Source organism: Arvicanthis niloticus, chromosome 15 (assembly GCF_011762505.2).
Source record: "Arvicanthis niloticus isolate mArvNil1 chromosome 15, mArvNil1.pat.X, whole genome shotgun sequence".
Classification (NCBI taxonomy): domain Eukaryota; kingdom Metazoa; phylum Chordata; class Mammalia; order Rodentia; family Muridae; genus Arvicanthis; species Arvicanthis niloticus.
This window is the reverse complement of record NC_047672.1, coordinates 336,127-359,774: the sequence shown is the minus strand read 5'-3', so window position 1 is coordinate 359,774 and position 23,648 is coordinate 336,127. Positions and strand designations below refer to the sequence as shown.

The 23,648-nt window shown below is 39.4% G+C and overlaps 1 protein-coding gene across 1 annotated transcript in view; it reads left to right on the top strand.

The window, feature by feature from the left end:
* Window positions 1–23,417, top strand: part of LOC143434485 (uncharacterized) — a 42,864-nt gene extending 19,447 nt beyond the window's left edge. Inside the window, exons 6-7 of the mRNA XM_076913208.1 lie at window positions 22,136–22,196; window positions 23,338–23,417. Of these exons, the coding sequence (XP_076769323.1) occupies window positions 22,136–22,196; window positions 23,338–23,417 (141 nt within the window). The remainder of the gene's footprint in view (window positions 1–22,135; window positions 22,197–23,337) is intronic.
* Window positions 23,418–23,648: the final 231 nt, after the last annotated feature.

The following is a 23,648-nucleotide window of genomic DNA, read 5'->3' as shown; positions in this document are numbered from 1 at the left end:
AAGTCTTGGGAAGCTGAACACTGTTGTAGCACACACCTGAAGCAGGGGCATCATGAGTTTGAGGCCAACCTGAAGTTACATAATGAGACCTAATTCTACATAATAGTGTAAGAAGTTGAATACTCTATTTAAACTTTACTAAATTAGTTGTATATCTTCTAATGTTAGAAAAACATTGATTAAATTGTCTAGGCATCTGATAATGTCACTGGGTTTATAACATGGTATAATTTTGTTATTTACCACAGTCTTATTTTGGAAAACTTACCATGTGAATATCTGTCAACAGAAATCATTGGAAGGGAAACATCAAAGTAGTTTATCCTCTAATTCCCAGCCACACAGGTCACTGGTGGGGTGATGGTATGCCAGTTCAAGATCAACTGAAGCAACTTACAAAACCCCACAGGGAAGGAATATTTATAATAGTTTCAACTCTCTTGTGGTGCTGTTAGCATGAAACCCAACCCCACTTGTAGAAATTACATAGCAAGCAAGTTACTACAGCTACCTCCTTATTGAGCCTCCTCATCCCCCAAAGGAAATAACAGCAAATCTGACAAGAATCTTTTATAGTACTGTCATTATCTATGTGACCTCACAGTCTGTTAATAATGACAAGTAAATTGTAGCTTTATAGGAAATGTCTGTTAGGTCACTTACTAATGAACTTTACACAGTTCTTATCAATGAAATCCTTAGAAGGAAATAGTCAGTATGGAGCTTTAAGCTGTAGAATACACATTTATCGTCACCAGCATTTCTGAGATAAGTTCCTTACCTAGTGTCCATGTAGAGGAGCAATACTCTATTCCAACCCCTGCTGTTACTGATATTAGCAGCAATCAAAACTTTGATTACTAACCCCTCATTACTTCCTCTTAAACTGCTCAGTTTTCATCTTTTGAAGCTTTAGGACTGTTGTACAGCTGTGAGACCTGACGGCAGTACCTCCTCAGCCATCTGGCTCAGGGCAGAAGGTACCTAACACAGACTATAGAACAAAAAGTCACACATAAGTGAGGACAGAATAGTGTGCGACCTTAAACAACAAACAGGTAAAGAAGACATGAGGACAGCCTGAATGGCAGCAAAAATATAAACAGTATGAAGAGTTTTAATTTTTTGAGATCCTATTTTTGCTGAATAAATATCTGCCTTTTGCTATCTAAAACAGAAAATAAATTAATAAATTGTTTCTAATTACAAATTAAATGCTATTGGCTCAAGGAATCAGAAGCTTTATGTTTGTCTTTGTGTCCTTACTTGTTCCTAGCATGTGAGTCTCCTTTAAAAACATATTTTGGGCCAAAACCTTGCTCTTGGAGCTAAAGAGCTTGTGGTTTTGACCGCTGCCTAACTTCCCTAATAAAGCCTCTGCTGATTGCATCCAGGTATGGTTTCTTGTGATCTTTGGGTGGTCGTGATTTCCCGAGACTTGAGGAAGGGTCTCCCAAGTATGGGGGTCTTCATTTGGGGGCTCGTCCTGGATTTTCGACCACCTTAATTCAAGAACCACGCTGGGAGGTGAAGGGATACCACGGTTTTCTGTCTGGTTGTTGTGTGACCTTTTGTCTAAATTGCCTGGTTTCTGGATGTGCTGGGTTGTCTAAATCGTCTGATTTCTCGTGTGCTGTTTTGTCTAGGTTTGTCTAAGTTGTTTGGTTTCTAAGTTGTTTGTGCCCGTCTGTCTGAATTATTTGGTTTCTGAAAAGTGCACTTTGGTTTGGACTGGCAGCTGTTTCTGTCTTGTTAGGGGCAGTAAACCATTTTTGTCTCGAGAGGAGATAAATGAGTGATTAGCAGACGTGCTGGAGAGTCACTAGCTGCCGCACCCCCAGAGACGTTTGGGGGTCCATCTAGGTGCCAGAGAGGATGTGGAATCCCTCTCGGCTGGCACTGGTGATTGAGACGGGTTTTTTTGTTAGTCTTTTTGTGTATTAACAATGAAACTAGAGAGAAAAGGTCAGAAATGTCCATCGTGGTTGTTGTGCTCTCATGGCAGTGTGTCTATTTTTGGGTTGTTCATTGCTGGCATGTTAGAAATCTGTTAGACTTGGTCCAACATAGGCTGGCCAAGTTGTCTGAATCTGTTAAATCTGAATCTGTGAAGACTGACTGCATTGTCTGGTTATTGGAGTCTTACTTGGAAGGCAGAGGCAGGCAGATTTCTGATGCCCTTCCTTATTGTGTAACTTGGTCCCTGTGCCCGTAGCAGGGGCGAGAACTGTCTGTAAAATACCTGGTTTATGTGCCACCCGTGAGAGGGGTGAGCTATTTGTGTTGTTGCTATATATGTGTGTGTCTTTTCCTGGCAAATCATCTGTGTGTTAGCTGTTAATCTACTGTGTTAAACATCTTGAGTTAAAAATAGGTAACATGATCGCTGGCAGAGAAAGCCGCCAGTGCAAAATACTGCTGCAGAAAGGCGGGCAGGTCCTTTAATAAGGGGCAGCTACCGTGGTTCATGCTCGGACAGCCAGCCTACTGCATGTAGGGTATGCTCCAGGTAACAGCACATGGAGGGCACCCTCGCCCAGCCCGCACTTGGCGGGTGACAACTCGTGGTTCCCCAGCACAGCAACAGCGTGCAACAGCTACCTAGTTTGGTGTACGTGGTTGTACTAGGTACCTCGGGGTCACTACTGTAACAAATCGGTGGTTTTCCACCTGCCGCCTATGAAGATAGATGAGAGCCTAGGTGATAAAAAAAACCTGGCAGTGGAGCCAGGGCAGCTAGACAAACAGCCCCAGCAAGATTATTCACCTGAGAGTTATAATTATATATTTTTTAAAAGTGGTGAGTGAATAGCGCTGAGATTTTTAAGAAGGGAAAAGTGAATAAGTATCGCTGAGACAAGTCACATGACGTGACTCTAGCTTAGAAACGCTGAACTGACGAACCTGCCTGCAGACAGGTCAGACAGGTCAGACAGGTTGCCTGCTACAAGGAGTTAAGACTGTCCTGTATCAGAGAGCCAAAAGAATAGGCCTCCATTTTTGGTACAGATACAAAGTTATAATAAAAAGTAAATTAGTAATTAAAGCAATAGATAGGCCAGGATCCCTCAGACACCTAGATCTAGTGCCCAATATAGTCAAATCTATAGATAAATCTAGTGGAGGAATTTATAGATTTATAGATAAATCTAGTGGAGGAATACCCCGATAAAAGCCTTTTTTCCACAAGACCCTTGCAGGTTCTGGTCTTCAGAAGTGAAGAACAAGAGGGGACACCAGAAAAAGAATGTTCCCTCGGACATGGAGACATTGGGGACCCCATCAATTGATCAGGCCGTGGTCAGCAGCAGGTCAATTCGGACCAGATGTGACTGAGACCTTCATGTGACAGAAGGTAAGGGACACCCAAAGGCCCACGCCAGATCCCGCTGATAGATCTTGAGAGAGAGAGAGAATTACATGAGACCCCACTAATTTTGATCAAGGTACAGGAGGTTAAGCAGGGATCAGATGAGTTGCCCATAGCCTTTCTAGACATTCTGTCAGTATAGGCAAGGCTTCAGAGACTAGAGGAGAGAAAATAGAAAAGATTAAAGGATTTAGTGTAAGTTGCTAAGAAAGTCTAGAAGAGCGGAAGAGAGGAGTAGAAAAGGTTTAGTGTAAGTCTGGAGAAGAAAAGTGGAGAAGGTGTAATGTAAGTCTAGAAAAAAGGATCTAGTGTAAGTTGCTGAGACTAGAGAGAGGTGAAGAAAGAAAAAGGTGACAGGAAAAGGATTTACAGAAAGCAGAGAAGAGGGGCTCCAATCAAAGGGAGATAAACTCTTTGAAAAAGACCAGTGTGTACATTACAAGTAAAGGAGCCAGCTTCGGGGTCCAAGAGGGCCCTAACAAATAGAAGCCAGGGCCAGGAAATCCCAGGCCTTGAAAAACACCAGACAGGGCAACTCGAAGCCACCCAACTCCTGATAAACACAGGGTCTTCCTCCAGGCCAATGGGCCAAAATGTATTCATGGACTACCTGAAAATGGTGGACTAAGAGATGGGCTGGGTATCCCATTCATTTATGGTCATCCTAGGCTGCTCCTATCCCCTGTCCGGTTGAGACTTATTCCCTAGGATGGACATCCAGATACAACACTTCCTATCCGACGGGCTGCAACTAGCTGACAAGAATTCAATGGGTAGAGGACTGACTCCAGCTGGGAGCCGAGGTAACCTGCTTTACAGACCAGAGCAGTTTTCTCCATGCTGGTCAGAGACAAGCCAGCGCTACTGTGGTGGACACAAATGTCATCTGGACTGACTCCCCACCCCTGAGATCATCGGTGCAGAGAGCAACCTTGGAGCCTAGGGCGGACAAGCAGGTATGCATTTCCCACAGCCCATACCCGCAGGGCTATATACCAAGGGAGGAGGCTCTGGCCTGAGACAATAACCGGACAGATCAAGTGACTTGATACAGGAGCCCTTCCCGGTTTTGGGGCCAAAGGGATGGCCTCACTTAAAACACAGTAAGAGAAAGAACTCAGATTGCTAGCCATCCTGCCAGCTACTATCTAGAGAAAAAGAGACAATGGCGCACACAAGAAGGGAGAACTATACTCCCCAGAAAGCAAAAGACTTACCAAGCTAAATGCACAGATGGACTCATAAGATATGAGTGCAACCAAGCAGCCAAGAGATTTAAAGTGTATAAGGGACCTCAGGTTTTGAGCCAGAGAAATAATAAGACTTAGAGTAAATAAGAAATACCTAGGAGAGAACAGCCTAGAATAGGGACCTTCCCAAGGTTTCAAGTGTCCTAGGTAATTAGATCAGATAGCAGTTTTAAGGTAAGTCAGGAATTGTCAGAGATATTAGGAGCTCCACTGTTTATACTGTCTCCAAAGCTCAGGACAGGTAGAGAGAATATACAGAACCCTAAAATTAAACTACCCTTGGGAACTGGCGCTGGCTAGAGTGTCCTTTGTCCTTGTTCCGCACCCAGAATGTCCCTTTTGTGTGAGAAATCATTTTTCAGGCTACTAAGAGACTTCCTGGCGCTGCTGACGATCCAACCTCCTTGAAATCCACCAACACGTGTGCCTGAACATCCAGACGCCAGAACAACCTCCTGCTGTTTAGCTCAAGGTCGTCTGCTATTCTACAAGGCTAAAGAACTGCAGGCCTTGACTCCTGAGACATCCCACCCTAGAGGCACAGGGATAATGCTGCCTTAGAGGGTAGAGATTAGGGTATATACACCCAAGGTTAAATGACAGCTTGTGATTCCAAGATTGAAATTGAAATGTGAATCTAGAGTTATACAGATTTGTTCCTTTTTACAATTTCTCTTTATTATATATGTTATTTTATGTGTATGTAGACAGCTATGTGCCACAAAATATGTAAAAGTCAGAGGACAACTTTGAAAGTGTGTTTGAAGGAAATAGAAATGTTTTGAGACCCCTAGCAATAAAATAGAGCCCGGGGACCCCTGCTAACAGATACTTAGTGCCTAAAATTGATAAATGGTAGACTTACAGCTCCAGGATAACACCATGTGTTTCCACTGCTATCTTTGATGAGAACAAAGATTATTGTGTACTTGTCCAGCTAGACCCTGCAGGTACTCTTAAACTGAGTTTGAGATACACCCTAGACACTTCTGCAGAGAGCCTATTTTCCTTGACTCTAGCTGTTACATTAAGACTAGGAGTGGCCACAGGTACAGAGACAGGTGTGGCTACGTTGATACAGATACCTCATTATTTTCATCAGCTGAGAGCTGCCACTGATGTAGATTTGAAGAAAGAAGTCTGTGTGCTGCTTTAAGAGAAAAATGTTACTTCTATATAGACCATTCAGGGGTGACTAGAGAATAAATTCAGAGAAAGGTTAGACCAGAGACAAAAGATAGAGAGACACAACAAAGTTGATTCGAGAGTTGGTTCAATCCTCCCTTGCTGGACCCCTTGTGATTTTACTCTTGCTTTTAACCATAGGCCCCTACATTTTAAATAGATTAGTAACTTTTGTTAGAAAAAAGATAAATGCTGTTCAGCTTTTTGTGTTGCGCCACCAATATAGAGCTTTAGGTCAAGAAAATGATAATTATGATGACACTGGAGTTTAAACTTTTCTAAAGATCCAAATCAGAAAAAGTGGGGTGAGAATAGACTTATTAATTATTGAGTTTTTATGATTAAAAACATAACCAAATCAGAAGAAGTGGGGATGTAGAGTGAAAAATTATAAAGGCCATTTTATGAAATATGTGTAGATTTTTCGCCTTAGACCTGAGCAGAAAAGTGCAGATTCCAAAACAAGGAACTGAAAATAAGATTTCAGGCCCACCTATGGGTGGGAGAGGCCCAAGGCAGGAAGACACATTCCTGACTACAGATAAAGATGCTGCCATCCAGGTGGGGCTATAGCCAGAAAAAGTAAAGATAGTTTATCTGAAATGGCAGGATAGGGCACAATGGCATGGTAAAAACCACATTTTTTGAGAAGAATGAGTGTGCAGAGTGATTTTCACATGACTCTAGATCATTTGGGCTAGATTCCTCTGAAATGTTCCACTGTTCTTGGTTACCCCTCCCTTGGTCTTCCCAGTGCTATGTTCAAAATTTGTAAAACAACCAATCATGTGTAACCGCGCGAAAATGCAACCATTCATGTGTAAGCACTCGAAAAATGCCTTCCTTTCCCCACCCCATTCTATAAAAGACCCTTTAACCCACCACTCTAGGCCAAAACCTTGCTCTTGGAGCTAAAGAGCTTGTAGTTTTGACTGCCGGCTAACTTCCCTAATAAAGCCTCTGCTGATTGCATCCAGGTATGGTTTCTTGTGATCTTTGGGTGGTCGTGATTTCCTGAGATTTGAGGGAGGGTCTCCCGAGTATGGGGGTCTTCAGAGTGAAAAATTATAAAGACCATTTTATGAAATATATATAGGCCTTTTCTTTACCCTAAACCTGAGCAAAAGAATGCAGGTAACAGAAGGTGGAACTGGATGTAAGATTTCACTGCCCCGGACACATTCGGGTGGAGGACATTATCCCTGAATCAGAGGACACTTGCTAGATTAACATTCCTCAAACCTCAGGGTGGGGCTATGGCAAGTGAGAAATAGTTGACCTGAAATAGTTGGTAATGACAGGGTAGGGCACAGTGACATGGTAAAACTACATTTTTGAGAAGAATGAGTATGCAGAGTGATTTTCACATGGTTCTAAATCATTTAGGGTAGGTTCCTCTGAAATGTCCCACTGTTCTTGGTTACCCGCCCCCTTGATGTTTTCCCAGTGTTACAGCCTGCTGATGTTCAAAATTTGTAAAGCAACCAATCATGTGTTACCTTGTGAAAATGCAACCAATCATGTGTAACCGCTTGAAAATTCCTTCCTTTCCCCACCCCAGGCAAAAAAAAAAAAAAAAAAAAAAAAAAAAAAAAACCCTCAGCTTGCTGACCTTTTGTCAAAATTCTGTTCCTGCATGGACGAGCAGTTTTGACCTTGGCTATCCAACTCTTTCCAATAAACCGAGGTGGCTTCAGTGGCGAACATCACTGGCTGCTCTTCCAAAAGACCTAGATTCAGTTTTCAGGATCCACATAGTGACTCACAACCATTTGTAACTCCAGTTCCAGCATATCTAACACCTTCTTCTGATCTTCATAGGCACATGGTACACATACATACATGCAGGCAAAACACTCATACATATAAAACAAATCTACAAACATTTTAATAAGTAAAATATTTTTTAAAATTAAAACTACTTTTGCCCATTCATTTAGATATGAAAGCATATTCCAGCCACTGTTCATCTTAGTAAATCTCTTGTTAGTCAGATATGGTGTTTCATGCCTATAATCTCAACACTTGAAGAACTGTTATGAATTTCATACCAATCAGGGTTACCAGACTAAGACAGACCCTGGTCTCAAAAAATGAAGGAGGAGGAGGGATGGCAAAAGAAGAAAAAAGCAAGTCTCATGGACATTAAACTTGAGAGCAGTAAGCTACCTACCTATTTAAGGAAGTGGCAATGTTGTGGTTCCACATGGGAAGACTTTTATCTGTTTAGTTATTTAATCAATGAAATTATGACTGTTTGCTCAATATCTTTTAACTTTTAGAATTTGACCTGCTTAGTGGCTGCTGAAATCACATTAATGTGGAAGCTGAAAGGTGACTCCCAGTTTTTGGTTGGCTCCCTCTCTACTCTTGGTCAGTACAGGTTTTCTTTCAACTGATGTGTTGGTTCATTAGTGGAAATGAATGCTATCACAGTACTATTTCTCAGTGCTTTGTAGCAGTTGTTAATGTCAACTTCCATACAGAAACCCTGTGGGAACACTAATGTACTGGATTTTGTTGTTGCTTTCTGTTGCTTTACCTTTCCTTCCATATCTTGCTGTCATGCTTCCTAATGCCTAAACAGACTACATCATCAGAGCACAGAGGAGAGTGGGAAATCCAGCCCAGCCAGCAGACAAATACCTCATACCTGACATCTCACGTGGCCGCAGACCGCCATTGGGGGTTCAGTACAGGTACCTACTGTCTTCCTGGTCTTCTTAGCCTGGCTAGTAGAATGTTGGCTTGCTCTTGCAGTTTGGGCTCCTTTCAGATGAATGCTTACAGCAGGGGTGAGTTGCTTCTGTTTAACTGATTATCTCTGGGCTGATTTTCTCTCTATGTAGACCTTGGTAAAAACCATTTTGGGGGATAACTGCTACATTTTTGTCATTGACTTAAAAGCATCTATGTGATTTCTGCATTGAATTAACCTACCCTACAATCTTGGTCTGCTCATGATCTGCAGAATACCATCAAGGTAAAAGTGTGTCAGTATCTAAATTATAAAGTCCTGAAACTTAAAAGTGGAGCCTTCTAGTACTAGAGGTCTGGTGTGTAGCTCAGCTGATGGTGATAGATTATTTAGCACCTAATAGCCTGGGAGTATTGATTGCAGGGATTTCCTGAGTGGATACCCAAGAAGTTGAACTGTTTCCTTTTTTTTCTCTCTGGAATAAATTTGGTCTTGGAAATTATTTCTGTTTTTATTTAGGCTAGCCTGAATTTTTCTTCTCTTTGTAGAACCAGGAACATCTTCCATCTCACCAGTTTTCTTATATATAACTTTTAAAGTCATAACCAGAAAAAAATGCAGCTGAATATTTTTCTCATACTGATGACTTACTAGTAGAGCCATAGAAACAAACTTCCTTCATGTAAAGAAATCTTAATAGGCCTGATCTTCTAGAATATGCTTTTATAAGAAAAGACTCACTGAAAGTCTTTTTATTCATAGGAAGTTAACACACATTTAGCCCTATAGAGTACTTCATAGAAACATGAATGTAGAATGATAAATAGACACAGATTTGCTTTTATCTCTTCCTGAAGCAGTGGTAAAGGAGCGTGATGGCACAGGCAGGATTGAGGCCAGGCTGGTCTGAACATTGTGTAACAAGCCAGGCAAGAATACATAGAGAGACATTGTCTCAAAAAAAAAAAAAGATAGATAAAAACAAAAAGATAAATAAAAGATAAAATAATTGTTTAGAGAATTATTTACTCAGCCAAACTACCAGTCATATGTGACTAGCAAAAAGATAATTTTTGAAACTCAGTATTCTTGGAGACAGCAAGATAGCTCAACAATTAAAGAGACCACCGAGGCTTGATGACTTGTTCTCAGAAAGAGAGAACTGACTCCTAAAAGTTGTCTTCAAACTTCCATGTATTTGCAGAGTCTTACCCTCATAGAAAGTACACACATAACATATGTTTTTAAGAGAGGAGGTACTTAGAAGGAAAGTAAGGCAAGTGAGAAGATGAGTGTGGACTTTTAAAGACCATTGCCATGACCCTGGTTTGTTGTTTTGTTTTAACCAACTTAAAATTTCTATGCTTTATAAACCTTTTTGTATGAATCCACACAGGATGTATGTTATCAAGATGTGTAAAAATAAGAAAGAAGCATATATTGGACTTAGGGATCAAGACATCCAACCCAACAAAGAAAAGACACTCACCAGTATAATGAAAAGTTAGCGATTCCTTGGGTGACACCTGTTGCCAGTACAGAAACCTAGAGTCATGAGTTTGGGGAGCTATGTCACCAAAATGATGAAAATCTAGGATACTGTGATATGTCATAATATTTAAGTAAGTGGCAGACCTAGCTCAGTGTATTCTGCTTGTCTAGCATGTATATAATTTTGGGTTCAGTCACAAGTATTGCAATAAATAATGACTGAATGAGCAAATTAGACTTTGGACATAATTAATCATTTGATATAGTAATTAAGTTAGTATATAAAATTATTTTGCTTTTAACTTGTTTACAATTATGTTTTAGAAATTGTGTGTCTATATGTATGTATATACATCACATATTAGTGTGCCCAGAGAGGACAGAAAAGAGCTCAAGATCCCCTCAAGTTAAATGTGGCTGTGAGCTACTAGACATGGGTGGGTGCTCCGGACTAAAATCAGGTCCTTAGGAGGAGCAGCAAGCGCTCTTAACTGCTGTGCTCTCTCTCCAGACAAACTTTGGGTTTTTGAAACAGAAGTGTATATAGTCCTGGCTGGCCTTGTACTTATTATGAAGCCAAGACTATCTTTGACCTCCTAATCTTCCCGCATCCACATCTTGCATAATGCAATTACAGACATATGCTACCACACTTGGCCAAGCATATGCTTTCTAGTAAACAGATGTGCACGTGTTTTCTTTGATATCAGATCTCATAACAGATAGTTGTGAGCCACCATGTGGTTGCTGGGAATTGAACTCAGAACCTCTGGAAGAGCAGTCAGTGCTCCTAAGCAATGGGACATCTCGCCAGACCCCTCAGTGACATTTTGAAAAATAGGAATTATTATTCAAATTTATGAGATTTCTACAAGGGATATTAGCAATAGTATGTGTGTATATGTGTGTATGAATATATGTCTGTATGTATACATATATATTGAATATGTGTCTATGTATTCATTCATATATATAAATATATGAATAAATAAATGTATGTATATATACATACATTCATATATACATATGTATATATACATATATGTATATTACATTTTCTTGGTTTTCCTCAGAGATAGTCTTACATGGTTTTGTATAGCCTAAAAAAATGATGTGACTAAAGCTAATACGGTTACAGCAAAATAAATTCAGGACATCTGGAAGAGCAGTTAGTGCTCTTAACTGCTGAGCCATCTCTCCAGTTTCTACAAGCAAATATTTTAAGATGACTGCTTTCATAAGGTGAGCCAGTTACCAATGTTAACAGTAGTGTATGCTAGAAAATATGTCCACAGGAATCGTAGCAGAACTGAGGCAGTCTACAGAATGTTATTCTCAATCAAGTTAACCTTCTCTGCCTTTTTTATTTGCTGGGCTTCCTCCAACTTCTATTTTGAAAATTTCAAGTCTACAGAAAAGTTGGGAATACCCTTAACCTAGATCAACAATTTTTTAAGATTCTGCCACATTTACTGTAGTTTTCTATGCTTGCATGTGTGTGTATGTCTGCCTGTATATGTATTTGCTTTCCAGGCCTTTTGAAAGTTAAGACAGTATATTTTAGCTCCATACACTTCCACCTATGGCTTCTCAGAACAAAGATATTCTTTCATGTAAGCAATGACAACTTTGTTTTCTCCAAGAAAATAATCTCATAATTCCTAACAACCCAAATTCTGGTTGTCCTTAAAATTTTATAGTATTCAGAATCTAACCAAGATTCCTGCATTCCATTGGTTGGTTTACCTCTTCCATCTCTTTCAATCCTTTCATCTCTCCCTGTTTGTTTGTTTATTTTGGTTGTTTTGTCAATCTTACTCTGTAGCCTAGGATAACCCACATCTCACTGTTTAACCCAAGCTAGCAGTCTCCAACTTATGGCGATCCTCCTGTTCTAGCCTCCTGAGTCCTAGTAATATTAGGTGTTTACCACACAGCATAACTCCTTAGTCTCCTTGTTCCTCTGCATGAATGTAAGGGCACCACATGTGTGCCTGGTGCTCTCAAGGTTAGAAGACATCAAATGCCCTGGAACTGGAGTTATGGATAACTGTGTGCTCATTATAGACACCAGGAACTGAACCTAAATCCTCTGCAAATACTACTGAGTCATCTCTCCATCCCTTTAATCCCTCTAAATCAGTATCAGTCCCCAGGGATTTTTTAAGGTCTTTTTAATATGGTTCTTTTTGAAGAGTCCAAGTTAGCTGTCTTATAGAATTCTGGGTTTGCCCAATTTTTGAAATTGTGACTAGATTCAGAAGAAACCTTCTTTCAGAGAGAGGAAAATACTGTGTTGTATACTATCCATAAAGTTAGGCTGTCCACTAATCAGAGATACTGAATTTGATCACTAGCAGAAAATTGAGTCTTCCTCAGGTAAGTCCAAATTTAATGTAGGTTTCTTTTTTCCCCATTAACCATATAATTATTGTAATTTTCTCAATCATGTCTTATTAACTAGAAAAAAGTTGGGCATGATGTTCCAGACCTGTCATAACCTACCTCTATGGATATTGAGTCAGGAGCAGTGTGAGAAATTTATATAGGACTATAAATTTATATAGCTTAGGCTATATAGTGGGAACCAGGCCAGGTCTACAGCATAAGGTTCTTGTCTCAAAAATAGTAGGTAGATTCTCTTAGTCTGTTCCCAAAGTAGTGGACATTTCCTTCCACTTTCCTTTTTAGGATAACTTAGGAAATCTTGAAAGATTAGCTGCTAGAAAAAAAAAACCTGGCTTCAGGCAAATAAGGGTATCAGGTGAGCATTTTTGAGCCATTAGTATGGTATGTGTGGCTCTGGACTGAATACTTACTGTGGCTTATCTTGCATGGTTAGCCCAATAGGATAGGCATTATCCCCCCTTTGCCTGGATCCTGGTGGCTGGAGCAGACACACAGCTGGTCTGCTCCCGTGTGGAAACTGCATCCTGTGTGGAGACATCCTAGAGAGGTTACTGACCTTAGAGCAGCAGGTAAGATCAGTCGCCCACTGCCCTATACCCCAGAGACACAACTGGCAACAGGGAGCCTGCAGGGCACACCAGGCACACAAACCCGGCCCCTGTGGAATACCACTTCCCTTCTGCCCCTCAACTGGATCCTAGTGGCTGGAGCAGATACCCAGCTGGTCTACTCCCGTGTAAAAACCGCATCCAGAGACATCCTACAGAAGCCACTGACCTCAGAGCAGGGAACACCGTATCCCGAGGCATCCTAGAGGAGCCACTGAACTCAGAGCAGCAGACATTATATCCTGAGACATCCTAGAGGAGTGACTACACTCAGAGCAGCAAACACCTAGCTGGTCTACTACTGTGGAGACACCATATCCTGGGATATGCTAGAGGAGCCACTGTACCCAGATCAGCTGGAGCTCAGGATCACAGAGACATCTGGACCCTGAGGAGGTCTGACACAACCAAGATAAATGGAAAGGCAGGTTCCAGTCAGAACCAGTGAGCGTGGGTAGCACTAGAGCTAACCAAATGGCAAAAGGCAAGCACAAGAACGTAAACAACAGAAACCAAAGTTACTTGGCATCACCAGAACTCAGTTCTCCCACCATAGCAAGTCCTGAACACCACATCACCCTGGAAAAGCAGGATTCAGAATTAAAATCATTTCTTATGATGATAATGGAGGACTTTAAAAAGGACATAAACAACACTCTCAAAGAATTTGAGGAGAGCACAGGTAAACAGGTAGAAGCCCTTAAAGAATTGCAAGAAAACACAACTGAACAGGTGAAGGAATTAAGCAAAACCATCCATAATCTAAAAATGAAAGTAGAAACAATAAAGACATCTTAGAGGGAGACTACCCTGGAGATAGAAAACCTAGGAAAAAGATCAGGAGTCTTAGATGCAAGCATCACCAACAGAATACAGGAGATAGAAGAGAGAATCTCATGTGAAGAAGATACCATGGAAAACATTGACACAACAGTCAAAGAAAATGTGAAATGCAAAAATCTCCTAACCCAAAACATCCAGGAAATCCAGGACACAATGAGAAGACCAAACCTAAGGATAATAGGAAGATGAGGGTGAAGACTCCCAACTTAAAGTGCCAGTAAATATCTTCAACAAAATTATAGAGGAAAACTTCCCGAACCTAAAGAAGGAGATGTCCTTAAATATACAAGAAGCTTACAGAACCCAAAATAGACTAGACCAAAAAAGAAATACCTCCCATCACATAATAATCAAAACATCAAATATACAAAACAAAGAAAAGCTACTAAAAGCAGTAAGGGAAAAAGGTAAAGTAACATATAAAGGCAGACCTATAAGACTGTCACCAGACTTCTCACCAGAGACTATAAAAGGCAGAAGATCCTGGACTGATATCATACAGACCCTAAGAGATCATAAATGCCAGCCCAGACTACTAAACCCAGCAAAACTCTCAATCACTTTTGATGGAGAAACCAAGATATTCCATGACAAAACCAAATTTACCCAATATCTTCCCACAAATCCAGCACTTCAAAGGATAATGGATGAAAAACTCCAACACAAGGAGGAAAACTACAACCTAGAAAAAGCAAGAAAGTAGTCTTCCAACAACCCCAAAAGAAGATAGTTACACAAACATAATTCCACCTCTAATAAAAAAAATAACAGGAAGCAACAATCGTTTTTCCTTAATATCTCTTAATATCAATGGACTCAATTCTCCAATAAAAAGACACAGACTATCAGACTGGATACATAACCAGGACCCAGAATTTTGCTGCATACAGGAAATGCACCTCTGTGACAAAGACAGACACTACCTCAGAGTAAAAGGATGGAAAACAATCTTCCAAGCAAATGTTCCCAAGAAACAAGCTGGAGTAGTGATTCTAATATAAAAAAAATCATTTTTCAACCTAAAGTAATCAAAAAAGATAAAGAAGGACACTTCATATTCATCAAAGGAAAAATGTACCAAGATGAACTCTCAATTCTGAACATCTATGTCCCAAATGCAAGGGCACCCACATACATAAAAGAAACTTTGCTAAAGCTCAAAGCATACATCACACTTCACACAATAATAGTGGGAGATTTCAACACCCCACTCTCAGCAATGGACAAATCATGGAAACAGAAACTAAACAGAGACACAATGAAACTAACAGAAGTTAGGAACCAAATGGATTTAACTGATATCTATAGAACATTTCACCCTAAAACAAAAGAATATACCTTTTTCTCAGCACCTCATGGTACCTTCTCCAAAATAGACCATATAGTTGGTCACAAAACAGGCCTCAACAGATACAAAAAGATTGAAACAATCCCTTGCACCCTATCAGACCACCATGGACTAAGGCTGGTCTTTAATAATGACAAAAACAATGGAAAGCCCACATACGCATGGAAACTGAACAATGCTCTACTCAAGGATGACTTGGTCAAGGAAGAAATAAAGAAATTAAAGACTTTTTAGAATTTAATGAAAAGGAGGACACATCATACCAAAACTTGTGGGACTCCATAAAAGCAGTACTAAGAGGAAAACTCATAGCTCTAAGTGCCTACAAAAAGAAACTAAAGAGAGCATACATTAACAACTTGACAGCACACCTGGAAGCATTAGAACAAAAAGAAGTAAATATACCCAAGAGGAGTAGACGACAGGAAATAGTCAAACTCAGAGCTGAAATCAACCAAGTAGAAACAGAAAGAACTATACAAAATATCAACAAAACCAGGAGCTGGTTCTTTGAGAAAATCAACAAGATAGATAAACCCTTAGCTAGACTAAACAAAAGGCACAGAGACAGTATCCAAATTAATAAAATCAGAACTGAAAAAGGAGACAAAACAACAAAAATTGAGGAAATTAAAAAAATCATCAGATCCTACTACAAAGGCCTATACTCAACAAAATTGGAAAATTTGGATAAAATGGACAATTTTATAGACAGGTACCAGATACCAAAGTTAAACGAGGAGCAGATAAACCATCTAAACAGTCCTATAAACCCTAAAGAAATAGAAGAAGTCATTAAAAGTCTCCCCACCAGAAAGAGCCCAGGACCAGATGGTTGTAGTGCAGAATTCTGTCAGACCTTCAAGGAAGACCTAATAGCAATTCTCTTCAAGCTATTCCATCAAATAGAAACAGAAGGAACACTACCCAATTCGTTCTATGGAGCTACCATTACGATCATACCTAAACCACAGACAAACCCAACAAAAAGAGAGAACTACAGACCAATCTCTCATGAATATTGATGCAAAAATTCTCAATAAAATTCTCGCAAACCGAATCCAACAACACATCAAAACAATTATCCATCATGATCAAGTAGGCTTTATCCCAGGAATGCAGGGATGGTTCAATATTCGGAAATCCATCAATGTAATCCACTACATAAATAAACTCAAAGAAGAAAAAACCACATGGTCATCTCTAGAAGCTGAGAAAGCATTTGACAAAATTCAACATCCCTTCATGTTAAAAGTCTTGGAAAGATCAGGAATTCAAGGTCCATACCTAAACACAGTAAAAGCAATATACAGCAAGCCAGTAGCCAACATCAAACTAAATGGAGAGAAACTTGAAGCAATCCCACTAAGATCAGGGACTAGACAAGGCTGCCCATTCTCTCCCTACCTATTCAATATAGTAGTGGAAGTCCTAGCCAGAGCAATTAGACAACAAAAGGAAGTAAAAAGGGATACAAATAGGAAAGGAAGAAGTCAAAGTTTCACTATTTGCAGATGATATGATAGTATACTTAAGTGACCCTAAAACTTCCACCAGAGAACTCCTAAACCTGATAAACAATTTCAGCAAAGTGGCTGGATATAAAATCAACTCAAACAAATCAGTAGCCTTCCTCTACTCAAAAGATAAACAGGCTGAAAAAGAAATTAGGGAAATGACACTCTTCACAATAACCACAAATAATATAAAATATCTTGGAGTGAATCTAACCAAGCAAGTGAAAGATCTGTATGACAAGAACTTCAAGTCTCTGAAAAAAGAAATCGAAGAAGATCTCAGAAGATGGAAAGATCTTCCATGCTCCTGGATTGGCAGGATTAACTTAGTAAAAATGGCCATCTTGCCAAAAGCAATCTACAGATTCAACACAATCCCCATCAAAATTCAAAATCAATTCTTCATAGAGATAGAAAGAGCAATTTGCAAATTCATTTGGAATAACAAAAAACCTAGGATAGCAAGAACTATTCTCAACAATAAAAGAACTTCTGGGAGAATCACCATCCCTGACCTCAAACTGTACTACAGAGCAGTAGTGATAAAAACTGCATGGTTTTAGTACAGAGACAGGCAGGAAGATCAATGGGATAGAAATGAAGATGCAAAGATGAACCCCCACACCTATGGTCACTTGATCTTTGACAAAGGAGCTAAAACCATCCAGTGGAAAAAGGTCAGCATTTTCAACAAATGGTGCTGGATCAACTGGAGGTCAGTATGTAGAATAATGCAAATTAATCCATTCTTATCCCCTTGTACAAAGCTCAAGTCCAAGTGGATAAAGGACCTTCACATAAAACCAGATACACTGAAACTAATAGAAGAGAAGGTGGGTAAGACCCTCGAATACCTAGGCACAGAGGAAAAGTTCCTGAACAGAACACCAATGGCTTATGCTCTAAGGTCAAGAATTGACAAGTGGGACTTTATCAAATTGCAAAGCTTTTTTTTTCTGCAAGGCAAAGGACACTGTCAATAAGACAAAACGGCAACCAACAGATTGGGAAAAGATCATTACCAATCCTACATTTGATAGAGGGCTAATATCGAATATATACAAAGAACTCAAGAAATTAGAATCCAGACAACAAAATAAGCCCATTAAAAATGGGGTACAGAGCTAAACAAAGAATTCTCAACTGAGGAAACTCGAATGGCCGAGAAGCACCTTAAGAAATGTTCAACATCCTTAGTCATCAGGGAAATGCAAATCAAAACAACCCTGAGATACCACCTCACACCAGTCAGAATGGCTATGATCAAAAACTCAGGAGATAGTAGATGCTGGCGAGGATGTGGAGAAAGAGAAACACTCTTCCATTGTTGGTGGGGTTGCAAGCTGGTACAACCACTCTGGAAATCAGTCTGGCGGTTCCTCAGAAAATTGGACATAGCACTACCTGAGGACCCAGCTATACCACTCGTGGGCATATACACAGAAGATGCTCCAACATACAACAAGGACATATGCTCCACTATATTCATAGCAGCCTTATTTATAATAGCCAGAAGCTGGAAAGAACTCAGATGTCCTTCAACAGAGGAATGGATACAAAAATGTGGTACATTTACACAATGAAATATTACTCAGCTATTAAAAATAATGAATTCGAGGAATTCTTAGGTAAATGGATGGAACTAGAAAATATCATCCTGAGTGAGGTAACCCAATCACAAAAGAACACACATGGTATTTACTCACTGATAAACAGATATTATGTTGTATAGGGACTGTCCAGGTGTTCAGCGGCCTCTATAAATTGGCTATGTTTTAGAAGCTATGCTTTGTGCTTCCCATAATCTCAGTTAACTCAATCATTCTGGATTTCTGACGGGGTTGAAGACTTATAGTCTCATAGCCAATCCTGGCTATTTACTTTGAGAGAAAACATTTGAGAGGATGGTTTTCAGCTGACATTCATTCTAAAGCCAAGAAAAAAAAAAAAGCCAGGTTCAGAACTAAGTCTTTTAGTTAGGAGAGATGACAGAGGTTCTGCTTAGTCAACAAAATGATAGACTGGGTATTAGGTCTATCTTGCACCTTACTGAATAAATTGGTATAGTTATACTCTAACTGAATTGTGAGAGAAAAGTTTTATTTTAACAGGAAGGGTGATATGTAGGAGGAGCTAATGTGGGAGGAGTATGGAGAGGAGGAGTAAGTAGAGGAGGAGAAGGAGAGGAGGAGCTAAGTGATGAGAGAGAAAGAGAGAGGGGGGCCAGATATGGAGGCAGATGTTCACATGTCTCCACCAGTCAAAGATAGTTGATATATCTAGGTTGGGTATTAGGTTACACTTCTGATTGATATTGAGCATTACCAAACTTATAAAGCCTTTGGTTAACATTGAAAAAATTGTATAAAAGCAAAAAGTAGAAGGGGGCATGGGATAGGGGTATTCTAGGGAGGCAAATGGGGAAAGGGGATGGTATCTGAAATGTACATAAAACATCCAATAAAAATTAAATTAAAAAAAGGAAAATAAAGAAAAATAAGCTTCTAGATAGGATGATGTTATTTAACACTTTCCTGTCCTGTCTGGCTTTCTTTGTGGAGCTTGTGGAAGCTCTTGTAGGAGGGACTTTTTCAGATTCCTTTAGGGGGAGAGGATAGTGTATACAGACTTTTTTTTTCTTTCTTTTCTTTTATTGTTTCTAGAATAATTTATATATTCATTATTACCCTGATCACTGTCCCCATGGGAGGTCCCCTGCCCTCACAGAGTCCCTCCCCGAAACTCTTTTTTTTCTCCTTTGAGATGGTGTGGGCCCCGTGGGTATACCCACACCATGGTACATCAACCTTGCTGGGCTAAGTGCATCCTCTCACAATGAGGCCAGAAATGGAAGCTCAGTTAAGGGGACAGATTCCAGCAGTAGGCAACAGCCCCTGCTACAGTTGTTGGAGGACCCTCATGAAGACTGAGCTGCATATCTGCTACATATGTGCCAGGGGCCTTAGTTGAGCCTGTGTGTGCTCTTTGGTTGGTGGCTCAGTCTCTGAGTCTCCCCATGGATCCAGGTTGGTTGAGTCCGTTGGTCTTCCCGTGGAGTTCCTATCCTCTTTAGGGCCTACAATCCTTCTTCGAACTCTTAGTCCTCAAGGTCCCTTAAATGTTTCATTGTGATTCGCTGCATCTGTTCATTCAGCTGCTGGGTGGAGCCTCACAATGAACAATTATGCAAGGCTCTTATGTGGGAGAATAACAGAGTATCCTTAATAATGTCATGGATTGGAGCTTGCCCATAAGGTGGGTCTCTAATTGGACACGTTTTCATTCCCTAATTCTCTTTTCCAGCTATACCTCTGCTTTTATTTTATTTTATTTTATTTTATTTTATTTTATTGGTTTTTTTGAGGCAGGGTTTCTCTGTGTAGCCCTAGCTGTCCTGGAAGTCACTCTGTAGACCAGGCTGGCCTGGAAATCAGAAATCCACCTGCCTCTGCCTCCCAAGTGCTGGGATTAAAGACATGCACCACCACTGCCTGGCTCTGTGTTTCTTTTAGACAGGACAAATTTTGTTCTGTGTGTCTACTGTGTTGTGGTTGAATCTAACCTTTTAGCTTTCTTCTCACACTCACATACATTCACCATTTGGTCTCTGTCCCTAAATTACATAAGATACAGTATAAACATTTGCTATTCACTGCTAAGCTATTTTGCAAGCCTGGTGGTTTTATATTTTCAACTATTCTTTTTGCTTTTGTTTTTCAAGACAAAATTTCTCTGTGAAGCCCTTATTGTCCTCATAGTATACATAAAAACCACATAAGCCAGCTGACATAATTTTGTAATATAAGCACATGTTTTTATGCAACTCTTCACCCATGCTTTTAATTTTGAAATTTGTTTAAATATATAAGATATATTTTATTTCTCAGGATGGCTTATGCTCATGTCATCAATACTATCTGAAGCTTCAGAGTCATTGGATTCCAGGTGTGATGTTCTGCCTCACTCTTGTGTTTGTTCTGAAATTTTTAAATAAATAGGAGTATTTTGCCAGTGTGCATGAATATGAATATCATGTTTGCCTCATCTTTACTGTTGTCAGAAGATGGCCTCAGAACTCCAGATCTTGAAGTAACTGGCACTTGTTGATCCCTCTGTAAATACTAGAAATTGACCACCATTATGTGGAAGACAAGCAAGAGCTATCCACTCCTGAGCTATCTCTCCTGCCTTCTGTTGCTTATTTATTATAAACATTTATATTACTAGTATTGTCATCTGTCCATCTGTCCATTAAACATGTATTCTCTTTTAGTAAAATTTTATTAATGTTGCAGTTTAAACTGGTTCTTCGTGTTTCTGTAAGATGAATGCAGAACTGCAGTGAACGTATAATTCTTTGTAGAAACTTCAGTAAAGAACTGTAAGTTTTCTCTATCATTTTTGTTTTCTTCGTTGAACTTTGCAGGGGATCAAAGGTTTTAATATATAAATTTTACTGTCCTGGAACTCATTGCATAGACCATGCTGGCATTGAATTCAATGACATACCCCTGCCCATGCCTCTGGGATTAAAGACATGGGCAAATACACCCAGCTTCTCCATCATTTCTGTAGTTAGTAATTTTTCTTACAGTTTTTCAGATGTTCGCTCAGTACAGTTGATCTGTTTCCCCCTGCATATCCCTCTCAATTGCCATGTATGTTGCAAGGCTATATTCTATTCAAAGGGTTCAGAAGCAACACAGTTGAACTTTATAATTCAAGTTCCTTCTAAAATGACATGGTTATTATATTATATTATATTATATATTATATTATATTATAACTTCTGTGTTAGGAAATAAGTAGAGAAAGCACCCAAATTATATGATTATTTTGTCTAGGAAGCATGTGTTTACTTTATAGTGATGTCAGTATGTTGTATACATGTATGTAATATTTTAGGATCCAGTGACTTATGATGATGTCCATGTGAACTTCACTGTGGAAGAGTGGAATTTGCTTGAGCCGGGTGGTGGTGGCGCATGCCTTTAATCCCAGCGCTTGGGAGGCAGAGGCAGGCGGATTTCTGAGTTCGAGGTCAGCCTGGTCTACAGAGTGAGTTCCAGGACGACAGCCAGGGCTACACAGAGAAACCCTGTCTCGAAAAACCAAAAAAAAAAAAAAAAAAAAAGAGTGGAATTTGCTGAATCCTTCCCAGAAGAATCTCTACAAAGATGTGATGCTGGAGACCTACTGGAACTTAGCTGCTATAGTTAAGACTGTAAAATTTCTTTTGCTTTTCAAAATAAAGGAAGAAATGTTTCTTGGTTATTGATGATGATCTGTTATTTTAATAAAGAACAAGGAAGATTAAGGTGAATAAATCAGGTTCAGTGCTACGAAAATTCACAGTAACTTGTATTTTGCCTAATTTTCAGTAACATATTATTTATTTTCTGGTACTGTGTTTTAGGTTACAATTGGGAAGACCATCATCTTGAAGAACAATGTCAAAGTTCTGGAAGACATGAAAGGTACTTTTTATGTGCAAGCTGATACAAATATGCCTCTGAGAAAATTTTAATATGTTCTGGAAGCTCTAAAGAAAAGCAAGAGTGTAAAAAAATCATTCCTTTAAGTATAGCTATGATTATAATATTCTCATAAAGCCATGTGCCTCAATGTCAGTTATCTGATTTATGTTTGTAAGGCATTCCTCTAAGAAAGAAGACAAGAAAACAATGCCTTAAGAGATACCTTTATTTGATTTGTAGCTCTATTACAGCTTTGCTGTGAAACTACCCATCTGTTTAATCTAATAATGTTTAGATGATGCACATTGAATAGTGATAAATATGTATCCAAAATTTTCTAATAAGCAAATAGCGCATGGTACATTTGGTGAAGCTCATATTCTTGTAGTGACATTTCTAGGTTTATTGAGTGGTCAGTTAGTGAGAGTAAAGAATGTCGTGGAGAAACCTTAATTCATATACCACATGTCTACAACAAACAAAATGTCAAATGGTGTGAATTTAATATGGAAACCTTTCACTTGTTCTTCTTCTTTTAATGGGAATATCAAGTGTCAGAATGAATAAAACCTTCTGAGCATAGGGATATTGAAAGAAGCAATGTACCCCTTTCTACTCCAGAACAATGAGAAGATATGTAGCATTCTTTGGTAGACTTTCTGAATATGATAGGTGTTTGCAATTAATTGGTTTTCTGACTTTACTGGGAACATCCCAAAGTCACACTGCAGAAAATCTCTATGGGTACTAGAAGTTTGGAAATTCTTCTGTTTGTCCTGGCTCACAGTGTTCCAGTGATGTGATTCACACTACAGAAAAAACTAAGAATGCAATCAGTGTTTTAATGCTCTGAGTTGTTCCATATTTCTTTAGACACGTGAAATACATTATATAGAAATCTTATATAGAAAAAGAACGCTGTTCAATGGTGGCACACACCTTTAATCCCAGCACTTGGAAGGCAGAGGCAGGCACATTTCTGAGTTCGAGGCCAGCCTGGTCTAAAGAGTGAGTTCCAGGACAGCCAGGACTACACAGAGAAACCCTGTCTCAACCCCCCCCCCCAAAAAAAAAAAAACTAAAGAAAAGAAAAAGAATGTTATAAATATGAGCCATGTAGTAAATTATCTTACAATCACAGATATTTTCAACGAGGTAGAACAACCCACAGTGAACAAGAACACCATGAACACCCAGAGTGATAAAAACCTTATGATCTGAGTGATTTTTATTATTAGACCAACTGCAAAATTAATTCATATTGGTAAAACGATTGATCAGGGTAAATGAATGTGGTAAAGTTTTCACATGTGACAATTATTGTTGCAGGCATGAAAGAAGTCATACTGGAGAGAAACCTTATGAATGTAATCAATGTGGTAAAGCCTTTCCATAAAGTTTTTGTCTCCCAAAACATGCAAGAACCTATATTGGAGAGAAACCATAAATGTA